The sequence below is a fragment of the Chiloscyllium plagiosum genome, chromosome 7, assembly GCF_004010195.1.
Source record: "Chiloscyllium plagiosum isolate BGI_BamShark_2017 chromosome 7, ASM401019v2, whole genome shotgun sequence".
NCBI classification, from domain to species: domain Eukaryota; kingdom Metazoa; phylum Chordata; class Chondrichthyes; order Orectolobiformes; family Hemiscylliidae; genus Chiloscyllium; species Chiloscyllium plagiosum.
The window spans coordinates 29003007-29016283 of NC_057716.1; the positions used below are offsets into that span (position 1 = coordinate 29003007).

General features: G+C 38.1%; 1 protein-coding gene across 5 annotated transcripts in view; it reads right to left on the bottom strand.

Annotated features, from left to right (window-relative positions):
* The window catches only part of LOC122551440 (sperm-associated antigen 16 protein), a 992024-nt gene that overhangs the window by 211175 nt on the left and 767572 nt on the right, over positions 1-13277 (bottom strand). For all 5 annotated transcript variants that reach the window (XM_043693348.1, XM_043693349.1, XM_043693352.1 and 2 more), the window contains one exon: positions 9219-9345. In XM_043693348.1, the coding sequence (XP_043549283.1) occupies positions 9219-9345 (127 nt within the window). The remainder of the gene's footprint in view (positions 1-9218; positions 9346-13277) is intronic.

Here is a 13277-nt window from a genome sequence, read left to right on the forward strand (position 1 = left end):
TCTTTGCTACCTTCCCCCACCCTCCTCCCTGACCTATCACCTCCATCCCCACCCCCATTCACCTATTGTACTCCATGCTACTTTCTCCCCATCTCCACCCTCCTCTCATTTATCTCTCCACCCTGCAGACACTCTGCCTCTATTCCTGATGAAGGGTTTTTGCCCGAAACATCAATCTTCCTGCTTCTCGGATGCTGCCTGAACTGCTGTGCTTTTCCAGCACCACTCTAATCTAGAATCTGGTTCCAGCATCTGCAGTCCTTGTTTTTACCTATGTTCCATGAGATCTAACCTTGCTATCAAGTCTACCATGAGGAACCTTGTTGAATGCCTTACTGAAGTCCATACAGAATACGTCTACTGCTCTGTCCTCATCAATCCTCTTCGTTACTTCTTCAAAAAACTCAATCAAGTTTGTGAGACATGATTTCCCACGCACAAAGCCATGCTGACAATCCCTAATTAGTCCTTGCCTTTCCAAATACATGTAAATCCTGTCCCTCAGGATTTCCTCCAACAATTTGCCCATTCCCAATGTCAGCCTCACTGGTCTATAGTTCCCTGGCTTTTCCTTACCACCTTTCTGAAATAATGGCACCACATTAGCCAACCTCCAATCTTCCGGCACACAGAATATCCTTTATTGTTCTTAAGTATCATTGAAGATTTACAGACCCAGGCAAGTGGGGAGTATTCCATCACTCTTGTGAATTGTGCCTTGTAGATGGTTAACAAGCTTTGAGAAGTAAGGAGGTGAGTTACTCACTGCAGGATTTCCAGTCACTTACTTACACTTGTAGCTGCTATGTGTACAAAGCTAATCCAGTTCAGTTTCTGGTCAATGGTAACCTCTAGGATGTTAGAGAATGGGGCATTCAGTGAAGATAATGCCATTGGATGTCAGGGATGATGGTGAGATTCTCTCTTGCTGAGATGGCCATTGTCTGGCACTTGTGTGGTGCAAATCTTACTTGCCACTCCTTAGCCAAAGCAGGGATATTATCAACGTCTTGCTGCATATGGACATTGATTTCTTTAGTATCTGAGGAGCTGAGTTGTGCTGAACATTGTGCAATCATCAGTGAACATTCCACTCCTGATCTTGTGATGAAGTCAAGATTATTGCTAAAGCAGGTTGATTATAGGCTTGAAATACATGCAAGTTTTATTTATTGGCAGCATGATGCTTCAAGATTTCCAAAATAACAACACTGTACATTCAAACAACTAAACATCCCAAAACACACATCACAGAAGATGCATGTTCACTGGCTTATTACAGAATTAGAAAATGTGACTGAACATAATACTTGAAAGGCGTGGTTTTTGAATAATCTGGAAATAAGAGTTTAATGATGACCATGAAACTGCTCCAATTGTCAGGAAAACTCAACTGGTTCATCAATGCCCTTTAGGGAAGGAAATCTGCTGTCCTCGCCTGGTCTGGCCTATGTGTGACTTTAGACCTACTGCAATATGGTTTACTCTTAACTGCCCTCTGGGCAATTAGGGATGGGCAATAAATTCTGGTCTAGCCAGTGGTCAAACCTATGAATGAATAAAAGACAGATAGAGGACTTAAAGGTGGAGAGACTTAATAAAGGAATTTTGAATGGTAGGGCTGAGGTAATTAAAAAGTCTTTGCAGCCAATGTTGGACCAATGATATGGTGGGATGATTAGAAGTCCACATTTGAAAAATATGAATAGTAAGACAAAATTGAATAGGTTCAGAAAAAATTTGCTAGGATGTTGCTGGGAATGGAGGGGTTGAGCTAGAAGGATAGGCTGAAACTTTTTTCGCTGGAGCATAGGAGTTTGAGGGGTTACGGTATCGAGGTTAATAAAATCATGAAGGGCATAGATAAGATGAATAGCAAGGTCTTTTCTCTACGGTTGGTGAGTTCAAAACAAAGGGCATATTTTTGAGGTGAGAGGAGAAGGATTTAAAAGGGACCTGAGGGGCAACTTATTCACACAAAGAGTTCGTAAGTGGAATCAGCTGCCAGATGAAGTGATGGATGCAGGTAACATCATCAGTGAGTCTCTGGTGAAGCTTCACCGGAGGGTCACTGATGATGTTACTTAATATGGTGACGCAACATCTAAAAATGAACCTTCCAGCTCAGCGAGCAAAAATTCATCCAGAACCTCAGCCTGAGTTCCAAATCTTCTCAAAACTTGCTAACTACATTAATTTAGGATATCTGGTTGGCATGGATAAGGTGGACCAAAGGATGTGTTTCCATACCTGTACAACTCTATGATTCTATAAGTCTTGTCTCTGGCTAAATAAACACATTTCATTTTCTGTATATGGACCATTATTAACCATCATTTGACTGTAGCATTTTATTCCACAAATTTTCCAGTCCTTGGGGAATCAAAAATCCTTTGCATTCTCACAGCTTGCTTGAGGCTCATTTATTTTCTGCCCATGGCCTCAGATTCTGCACTCACATTTTGTGTTACATTTAAATTTATTAGCTATTCCTCTCAGTATTTTCAAAGCAGTTCTGAATTTTAATTCACAAGTTGAATTTTTGAATTATCCTCATCAACCATCCCTGCACAATATCTAATAAAACAATGTATTTTTTAAGATAATGTGTTCAATGCACACATTTTTCAAATAAACTTCAACTAATGAACAATGCAAGGTTGGTATAAATTATTTTCGGCTTGTGACCACATGCTGTCTTGATGCATGCCACACTGCATGTTTTATCGATTACATATTAATACTAGCTAGATAATTTCTGAGTGGTCAATAATCATGCCAATAACCTCTTGTTTTGTCACTACTAAAATATCACCACTTCATGATCTGTATTCCCTATCTCAAAACAAACCTTATATTTATATCTACATTAAAATGTATCTGTTATGCGCAGAATCCTAAACTAACCATCCTGTTTATAATCAGAGCTAGTCATACAGTTTTGTGTCATCCCCAGTATCTCATAATTATAAGATGAATCCTTCCTCTGTGTCATTTAAATACGCTGGAGAATGGAAGGAACCAGTCAAACCAACAAAAACTTTACAATTCCTACATTAAGTACTTTCTGCTTTCTACTGACAAGTTAATTTCTACTATTATTTTTTCAAAAAATAGACAGTGCTATGGAGCTTTGAAGGTTAAGTTATGATGACAGATTGTATAAGTTTGGCTTACATTCATCTAATTGATAGAATATTTAGAGATGGTCCAAATTAAAATACTAAAGGACTTTTAAAATATATAATGGCAAATATTTCCTCTATTGGGGGAATCAAGTTCAACGGACAAACTTTTACCATTGAAGTCAGGTTGGTAAAGAGCAAAATCAAGAAGTGATCTAGAAATCTCATTCTCAAAAAGCTGTGAATGTTGGTATAATTGGAATTTTCAATACTGAAATAGCTTTTGTTAGATGTGAAACAAATGTGGGGGGATGGAGTTGAAGTCAAGAGCAAGGAGCTTATACAGAACTGTATAAAATACTGGTTGGGCCACAACTTGAATACAGCATGGAGTTCTGGTCAGCACATTGATAAAAAGGATGTGATTGCAGAAGAGAGGTTGAAAAAGAGACTTATCAGGATGCTGTCTGGGCTATGAGGAAAGATTGGATAGACTGAGGTTGTTTTCCTGGAAGCAGCAAAAGTTGAGAAGGAATCAGATAGAGGTCTATAAGATTATGAGGGCATGTTTAGGGTGAATTGGAAGGCTCTTTTTCCATTAGTAGGGAGATTAATAACCACGATTATATAGATAAGTAAGAAGTAGAAGGCTAAAAGGGGAGTGAAAGAGAAAGATTTTCACCAAGAGGTTGGTGGGAACCTGGAAGTCACTGCCTAAAAGGTGGTTAAATCAGAAACTCTCAAAACATTGAAGCAGTATTTAGATATTCACTTGCATTGTGACAGTCACCAGGACTATGCCCTAAGATCTGGAAAATGGCATTAGTGTAGTCAGATCTTTGTTAACTGGTGTGTACATTACAGACTGAGTGGGCTCCTTCTGGGCTTTAAAAATTTATGAGTCTGTAAATAATGAAATTAAAAGGAACAGTGTACAATTCTGCAAAGATTTGTAGTTGGTCAGAAGATTGGATAGATTTTAAGAAGTAGCAAAAAAAAATATAAAAAAGGAAAATTTAGAGTATGAGAGAAAGCGAGTTTGAAATATCAAAGAAATTACTACAGTCAGTTGTTCTATAATGCAATGGTTGCATTCTTGTGCAACCCCACTTTACAGAAAAATCGCACTTTAGAAACAGGGCTTATAGTGTTGGCGATGTAATCACATTACAGCTAACACATATTTTAAATTTCGCACTTTAGAATCAGGGTCCCCAATTCGTCAATTACATTACAGTGAATTTGCCTTGATGAAACATGCATTATCGCAGAATAACCTGTAATAGAAGGAGATTGTGAAAGTATTGAACGTATATTTTGTGCCTTTTACTGCTGGTCCTTAAATTCTGAAAAGAGCTCAGTGAATTGGGAATTAGCAAATACAACACCATTTATTCAAGAACTTCAAGAGGTAGAAAGCAGAAAATTATAGGCTTGTTAGTCTAACATCTGTTATTATACAGAACAACTGAAATTCATAAATAAGGAGATTACAGCAATATACTTTTAAAAAATGGAATCAGTTATACATGGCTTTGTGAAAGGGAAATCATATTGAACTAATCTATGAGAATTTTTTAAAGATGCACCAAGCAAGGTAGATAAAGGGGTACTTGGTGCTACATTTGGATTTCCAAAGGGCGATTGCTAAGGTGCTGTGTCAGAGGTTGCTGAAAATGTTGCTCAAGGTGTGGGGGCAATATATTACCATAGGCAAAATTTAGTTTGCAGAGAGTAGGGATGGAAGTGCCATGTTCAGGTTGGCAAATAGTAAAAAGTTGAGTGCTGCAGTGTTGACCTCATTCATTTACAATCAATGTCAATGACTTAGATGAAAAGTCCAAACATATGTAGTTAAATTTGCTGATGATATAAAGATAAATAGGAAAGTAAGTTGTGAAGAAGAAATTAATATTCTACGTAGGGATGTAGGTAGGTGAATAGGCAAACATTTGGCCGATGGAATGTAGGTCTAAAAATAAGTAAAGTTGTCCACTTTCAGAAGAAGAAGAAAAGCAGTATACTATTAAAATAGAGAGAGACTGTAGAAAGGGATTCTAGTATCCTGTATATATAGGTATAGCATGTGATTAGGAAGGCAACTGGAGTGGAATATAAACATAGAGAAGTTTTACTGTATCTTATATGCAGGGCTGTGGTGAGACCATACCTGGAGTACTGTATACTGTCAAAAGACATAAATGTGTGAGATACAGTCCAGAGAGGGTCTACACAACTCATTCCTGCACTGAACCTTTCTTACAAAGAAATGTTGAACAGGCTGGGGTAACTGAAGAAGAATGAGACGAGATCTTACTGAAATATTTAAGATCTAAGTGATTTTATCTATGGATACTGGGAGCATCTACTGTATTCGCTGCTCACATTATGGTCTCTACATTTGGTTGACCAAATGCATTTTGAGTGATCACTTTGTGGAACATCCCTGTTCAGTCTGTAAACATGATCCGGAGTTTCCAGTGGCCTGCCATTTTAATTATTTACCTTGCTCTCAAACTTCCACCTCTGTCCTCAGCTTGTTGCACTGTTCCTCTGATGCTCAAAATTAGACAGAGGAATAGTATATCGTCTTTTAAATAATCACTTTTGAGCCTTCTGGACTCAACACTGACTTCAACAATTTCAAACCATAATTTGCATCCCCATTTTGTTTCTCTTTATTTGTATCCTTAAGGTTTTTCTGTTATTCTTGCTTTCAGTCGATAGCACATCTGCTTCCATCACATCTTGTGTTTCCATGTTTCCTTTCTTGCCTCATCACCATTGTCTTTGGCCCTGTAAGACTAACTATGCTGTCATTCAGGTTTTCCTACCTTCCCCTGTATCATCTTAATTTATCCTTGTTTCACCCACCACTCACTAAAAACCTATTACATGTCCAACTTTTCCAAATCCTGATGAAAGGTCATAAACCCGGAACAATAATTCTGATTCTTTCTGAACAGATTCTGCCAGACCCTGCTGAGTATTTTGCCATGTTCTGTTTCCAAATTGAATTGGCTGATCTGTTTATTACTTAAAGAGACATCTTTGATGTACTGTAAGCAGGTTTTAAAGTTATAATTTCCTTCAAAGCCAATATTTTTAGATATAATATTGCAACATAATAAAAATGATGCTAGAATGTACATAGATTGAGCATTTTCCCTGCACCTTTCCCTGTGTAAAAAGTTGATAATAATTTATGTGGTCACCTTTGTAAACTGAAAGCAACCTTTTAATCATCTTGAGTGTTTAGGTTGGCCTAACTCTGGCCTAATGGATAACTGCAAATATCACAGATTGTTTACTGGAGAATACAGAAGGTACTTTTTCTCATTTCCAACTGCAGTTACTTGAAATTATATGAAATAATGACATAATTCATTTATATGTCACAAAATGTTCAACATTTTGATTCTTTAGAGAATAATTAATAAAACAATGCAGTTGAGCTTTGCATGAGCCATGTCAACATTAATAGGGCTTCATATTGTTCCCTTGTAGCTCACAGGCAAGTATAAATAGATATGAATGGATTTATTAAATTGTACACTGAATGTAGCTAACCTCTGTTGCTAAATTCACTCCTTCCTGGAAGTCTGCTACTAAGTTGGACAGAGTAGTGCACACAATATACATCAATACTTTAGCCTGTCACATAAACTTTAAAGTAATTCTGTTAAGAGGTAGCCTTTCAACAGTAGACTGACTTTCTACAATTGCCACAAGTGTGAGTGATCACATATATGATAAACAATGAAAAGGAGAAATATCCGATCGCACATGAAAATTAAAATCAATTAATTAAAATTAACTTTCAAAATTTCAGTTAGTACAGAATTACAAAAACACATGCTCAGTGTACTAAATACTGAAAGTTATCAAAGCATCTTGAGGTTTGCCTTGCCAAAAAATCAAACATCAGAGACTTAATAATGGATGTAAAATAATTTAAAGAAAATTTTGTTACTACAATGGGAGGATATTAGGATCTCTCTGAAAAGATGAATCAAGTTCTGTCAAGTAATTTCCTCATCCACGGTCATTCAACCACCTGTGCACTTATTTTAATGTGCATGAAAATACAATATAAATAACAAAATAATACAAAGTCATTTGGAAATACAGAACTTGGGTAATACTCAACAAAGACACATTTTGTCAAAGCTTTTCATTTTGTACTCATCAGGGCAAGGGACCAATTTAAGAGGAAATCAACATTAATATCCAGGAGACCACAGTGCTGATTAGTTAGCAAATAGTCTCTAATTGGTAGAGGTGTTACCTTGGAGAATACAACAATTAATAATGATTGACAGTTAACACCAATGCTTTGTTTAAATTTTAAACTAGCTGGTTTACTCTGGTCAAAGGGAGAAAGTGAGGTGTGCAGATGTTGGAGAGTCAGAGTCGAAAAGAGTGGTACTGGAAAAGCATTGCAGGTCAGGCAGCATCCGAGGAGCAGGAGAGTCGATGTTTCAGGAATAGCCCTTCACCAGGATGCTGCCTGACCTGCTGTGCTTATTCTGGTAAAAGCTGAAAATGTGTTGCTGGAAAAGCGCAGCAGGTCAGGCAGCATCCAAGGAACAGGAGAATCGACGTTTCGGGCATAAGCCCTTCTTCATTCCTGAAGAAGGGCTTATGCCCGAAACGTCGATTCTCCTGTTCCTTGGATGCTGCCTGACCTGCTGCGCTTTTCCAGCAACACATTTTCAGCTTTGATCTCCAGCATCTGCAGCCCTCACTTTCTCTCAAAGATTATTCTGGTAAAAACATTGTCCAGAGGAATGAACCAGTGAATGGCTGTCAACTACTTTCTAGAGATGGAACAGATACAGTGTGTGCACATATTATTTCTATCTGCCAAGAACAGGGCCCTGTGTATTAGTATACACAGCTTCCAGTACACACAATTGTGCCACACTGTGAACAAATTCATCTTCAAAATAGAACTGAGTTTCCTTTTCTCAATGTCCCAGTTGAGAAGATTACTCTTGTTGAGAAGTCTGGTACTGTCCACCAAAAACCTACGATAAATGAGCAGCATATGTATACTAGAATATTTGCTTTATTAGCAACTTCAAAAATAAGATTTAAGCAGTGCAAACATGATGGTGAAATAGGACCATCCTGTGCAATAATGGCTACCCTGATCAGATTATATTGTACAGTACACCATGCAAGCTCATTAATGGCCCTGAGACCATCACTTTTGACCTTGAAAAGTACCCGGTCTATCTCAGGTTATGCTGGAAGGGTAAGCTTTCTCAAAGGTTTCAGCAGAGGTGAAGTTCATTTTTTCATGCTACTAGTATGCAGGAACAACATGGGTAGTATTCAACATTAACAGGATACCACTGTCAAATGAAAAAAAATGTCTATCATAGAAATTAGTGGTGATACTTGAATTTCAGTGCTAGTCTGATGCTAGATATGTAGGCTGTATGTCCTAAAGGATTGAATCAAACAAAATATTCCCTTGCCTATTTGTGACAAACAAGGTACCGACTGTACCCAAACAACCTGTGCTAGCAAAACTCACAACACAGTGTCTAATATTAAATGTGATGGCACAATTGGACAACATTTGCTGGATAACCCTGAATGTATGAAGCATTATGTTGAGAACTAATTTCGGATTGTAATTTGCACTTGCAATGTTATGCACTTTAATGAGTAATACTGATGTGAGACTAAAAGCATCAACAAAATGTGTTTCTCAATAATCAAATAAAAAAGTAGGAGTTATTCACATGGTATTTGCAAGATTAAGGTTATAATGGGCAAATACCAGAGTAAAAAGAATCTTCATTCCACCAAAGAAAATTATTTCTGATAGTTTGGTTAGGACGAGAATTTGGTACTCAGTTCAGAACTTAGCTTTATTTACGTGCACTCCGTGACAAGATAAACACCCCAGAACCACTTTCCACAGCCAAAAACTAAACCAACAGTTCACCACCTCCATTATCTCCATATTTGTGAAGCAATTAAATATTTTAGTAGTTACAAATTATACAGGGGATTATAGTAAAATGGGATGAAACAGCTGATACGATATCTTAATGAGCAAAAAGAAAAGATTCCAACCTGATGGGTGGAAAATCACTTGGTTTCCAGGATGAGGGCCTGCATCAACTGATAGCATTATTGCCACTTTCCGAACATCCCAAAGCTTTAGAATTCCATATGAGTCACAGGAAACAACTGTATCACCCTGTCAAGCAAACATAAGGGAAAATTATATTTGTAAGAGATGAAGTTTCAGATTTATGTGATGCATTTTGGAGTGACCTTAAAAAGGCAGATTACAGAAGGTAGGAACACAACTTTCATGATTCCCAATATCTAAAGACTCAGTTGAACTAAATTCAATTCAGATATTGTAAAAGTGATTGATATTGCCCGTTTACACAATAGGACTACTCACACTATAATTAAAGAGCTATTAACTTAAATAGAATTATAGAGAGTGGACAGGCCAAAAACTGGCCATTCAGTTAAATTGATGTATAGCAATTTTAATGCTCCTTACTATTCACTCTTCCTCTAACTCTTTCTAGACTTTTATTTTCCTTTCTCTGTCATATACTTATCTATCTTCTCCTTTACACCATCTACTTCAATGATACTACATAGTTGTAACTTCCACAGTCTAACCAATCTCCAGGTTTCCTCCCCAAAAGCTTTTTAAATTTATAAGAGACTAACATATATTTAAGAGCCTTGGTGCATGAGCCTCAGTAGATGTAGCGACAGTAGCAGAGATAGAGTTACAATGAAGTTTCAGAGAGGCAGTGCTAACACATGCTGGTGGAGTGGAGATCTTGGCATTCTACCTATAATATTTTACATTCCTCCAGCCAACTGCTTTTCTAATTTCTAATCACATTTGATTACATTGGTCCCATTTTCATCCATTAACTATTTCTGCCTCCATCTCTCTAATCTAATCTCGAATATTAGTATCAAGCTGGATTTTATAGAGAAAGAGGTCTCTCCCAACAATTATCTGATGGTTATTAACTGGTTCAGAATGAATTTTTGACTCCTTTTGAAGAACAATCACTGTTAACAAGTAGGCAAATGTGATCAATTTGCACAAATCAAAATCTGACAAAAATTGAAATTATAAAATTGAAAGAAGAGCCTGTTTTCAGTGAAAGGTGAATGTTGTCCAGAGTACTAGAAGAATGCCTAACATTCATGTCCAAACTGCATAATTTGATCTTTTAGGGGTCTCTTCTGGAAGATGGCACAGCCAACAATGCAGCAGCCCCCCTGTACAGCACTGAAGTGTCACCTGAGATTTTTAAAAATTCAATTATGGGCTTCGGTGTCATTGGCTGGACCAGTATCTATTGCCCATCCCTAAATACCCAGAGACCGAATTAAGAGTCAATCACATGGCTGTGTGTTTGGAGTCACACGTAGGCCAGACCACGTAAGATGGTAGTTTACTTTCCTGCATCAGTGAATCAGATGGTTTTTTTCTGACAATCGACAATTGAACACTTAATTCCAGGCTTTTTTTAATTGAATTCAAATTTCACCACCTACCCTGGTGGGATTTGAACCCAGATCCCCAGAATATTACATGGGTTTCTGGGTTCATGGTCTAGTGATACCCATCAGTTGAACTCCGTCAGTTTCGTTGCTGACTGCTGTATCATGAAGGTAGAAGTAATGTGATTCAAAAATAGAGCAATTTTTAAAAAAAAAAATCATTAAACCATAAGAGACAGGAGCAGAATTAAACCATTTAGCCCCTCAAGTCTGCTCTGCTATTTGACCATGGCTGAAATGTTTCTCAACCCCATTCTCCTGGCTTCTCTCTGTAACTTTTGATCCCCTTACCAAATAAGAACCTATCTACCTCTGTCTTAAAGACATTCAGTGAATTGGCCTCCATAGCCTTCTGTGGCAATGAGTTTCACAGATTCACCACGTCTGGTTGAAGAAATTCCTCCTCATCTCAGTTCAAAAGGGTTGTGCCTTCACTCTGAGGCTGTGCTCTTACATCCTCATCTCTCCTATTAGTGGAAATATCTTCTTCACATCCACTCTATATCCTTTCAGTATTCTATAAGTTTCAGTGCGACAATGGAATAGAACAAAGAAGAACAAAGAACATTACAGAACAGCAACAGGCCCTTTGGCCCTCAAGACTGCACTGACACATTCTTCCCTTCCATACTAAAACTGTCTTGGTTTACAGGATCCATATCCCTCTACAATATTCCCTTCCTATTCATGTATTCATCTAGGTGCTTCTTGAATGCTGCTATTGTGTCTGCTTTCACCACTTTCTCTGGCAACACGTTCCAGGCAACCACCATCCTTTGTGTGAAAAACTTGCCACAAAAAACACTTTTAAACTTTCCCCCTCGCACCTTGAACCTGTGTTCCCTAATAATTGACTCCTCCATCCTGGGAAAAAGCCTCTTACTTTCCATTCTATCCATGTCATTCACAATCTAATAAACTTCTATTAGGTCACCCCTCAAACTCCTGCATTCCAGTGAAAACAAACTCTTGTCTATCTTTCTTCATAGCTAAAACCCCCCAAACCAGGCAACATCCTTGCAAACTTTTTCTGTATTCTCTGCAGCATAACTTGTCTATTCTTATACTCAATCCCCCTTCTAATGAAGGCAAGCAATGCTATAAGCCTTTTTTACAACCTTATCTACCTGTACTTCCACCTTCAGTGATCTGTAGACTCACATACCCAGATTCTTCTGCATATCAGTACTCCTCAGGGTGCTACTCACTGTATAATTTCCACCTGTACTTGACCTTCCAAAATGTATTACCTCACATTTGTCCAGATTAATCTCCACCTGCCATTTTGTTGCCCATGCCTCCAGCTGATCTATATCTGCTGTATCCTCTGACAATCCTCCTCACTATCCACAACTCCACCAATTTTTGCATTGACCACAAGCTTACTAATTAGACCAGGTATGTTTTCCTCCAAATAATTTATATTGACCACAAACAGCAGAGGTCCCAGCAGTGATCCTTACGGAACACCACTAGTCACAACCCCCCATTCCTAAAAACATCCTTCCACTGCTACCCTCTGTCTCCTATGACAAAGCTAGTTCTGTATCCATCTTGCCAGCTCACCCCTCATACCATGTGACTTTACCTTTTGTAAAAGTCTGCCACAAGAGACCTTGTCAAAGGCTTTACTTATATCCATGTAGACAACATCAACCACTTCTCCCTCATCAATCATCTTTGTCACCTCCTCAAAAAAAATTGAATCAAGTTAGTGAGGCAACACAAAACCGTGCTGTTTATCGCTAATAGGTCTATTTGCTTCTAAATGCATATAGATCTTGTCCCTGAGAATCTCTTGCAATAATTTCCCTACCACCGACATGAGACTCACAGGTCTGCAATTTCCAGGATGATTCCTGCTACCCTTCATAAACAGTCTTCACCTATGGCCAAAGAGGATATTCTCCAAAATGCTCCAGCAATTTGTTCTCTTGACACCCTCAACATGCTGGGATAGATCCGATCAGGACTCAGGGATTTATCTATCTTAATACTTTTTAAAACTCACGACACCTCTTCCTTTTTAATAGCAATTTGGCTTAGAAACTCGACACTCTCTTCCCTGAGATCATCCTCCACCAATTCCTTCTCTTTGGTGAATACCGACACAAAGTATTTGTTTAGGACCTCGCCTACCTTTCTGCCTCCACACATAGATTCCCTCCTTTTACCTTGAGTGGGCTAACCCTTTCCCTGGCTATTCTCATGCTTTTTATATACGTATAAAAAGCTTTTGGATTCTCCTTGATCCTCTTTGCTAACAACTTTTCATGGCTCCTTTTAGCTCTTTTAATTCCTTGTTTAAGTTCTTTCCTATTTTCTTTATATATTTCAAGGGCTTCATCAGTACCCTTCTTCCTGGATGTTACAATATGCTTCCTTTCTGACCATGCTCATAACATCCCTGGTCATCTGTGATTCATGTAACTTGCCATACCAATCCTTCATTCTCGCAGGAATGTGCTGCTTCTGAACTCTTATCAACTGCCATTTGAAATACACCCACATGACTGATGTAGATTCACCCTCATACTGCTGCCTCCAGTCAAAATTCTCCAGTTCCTTTCTAATATAATTGTA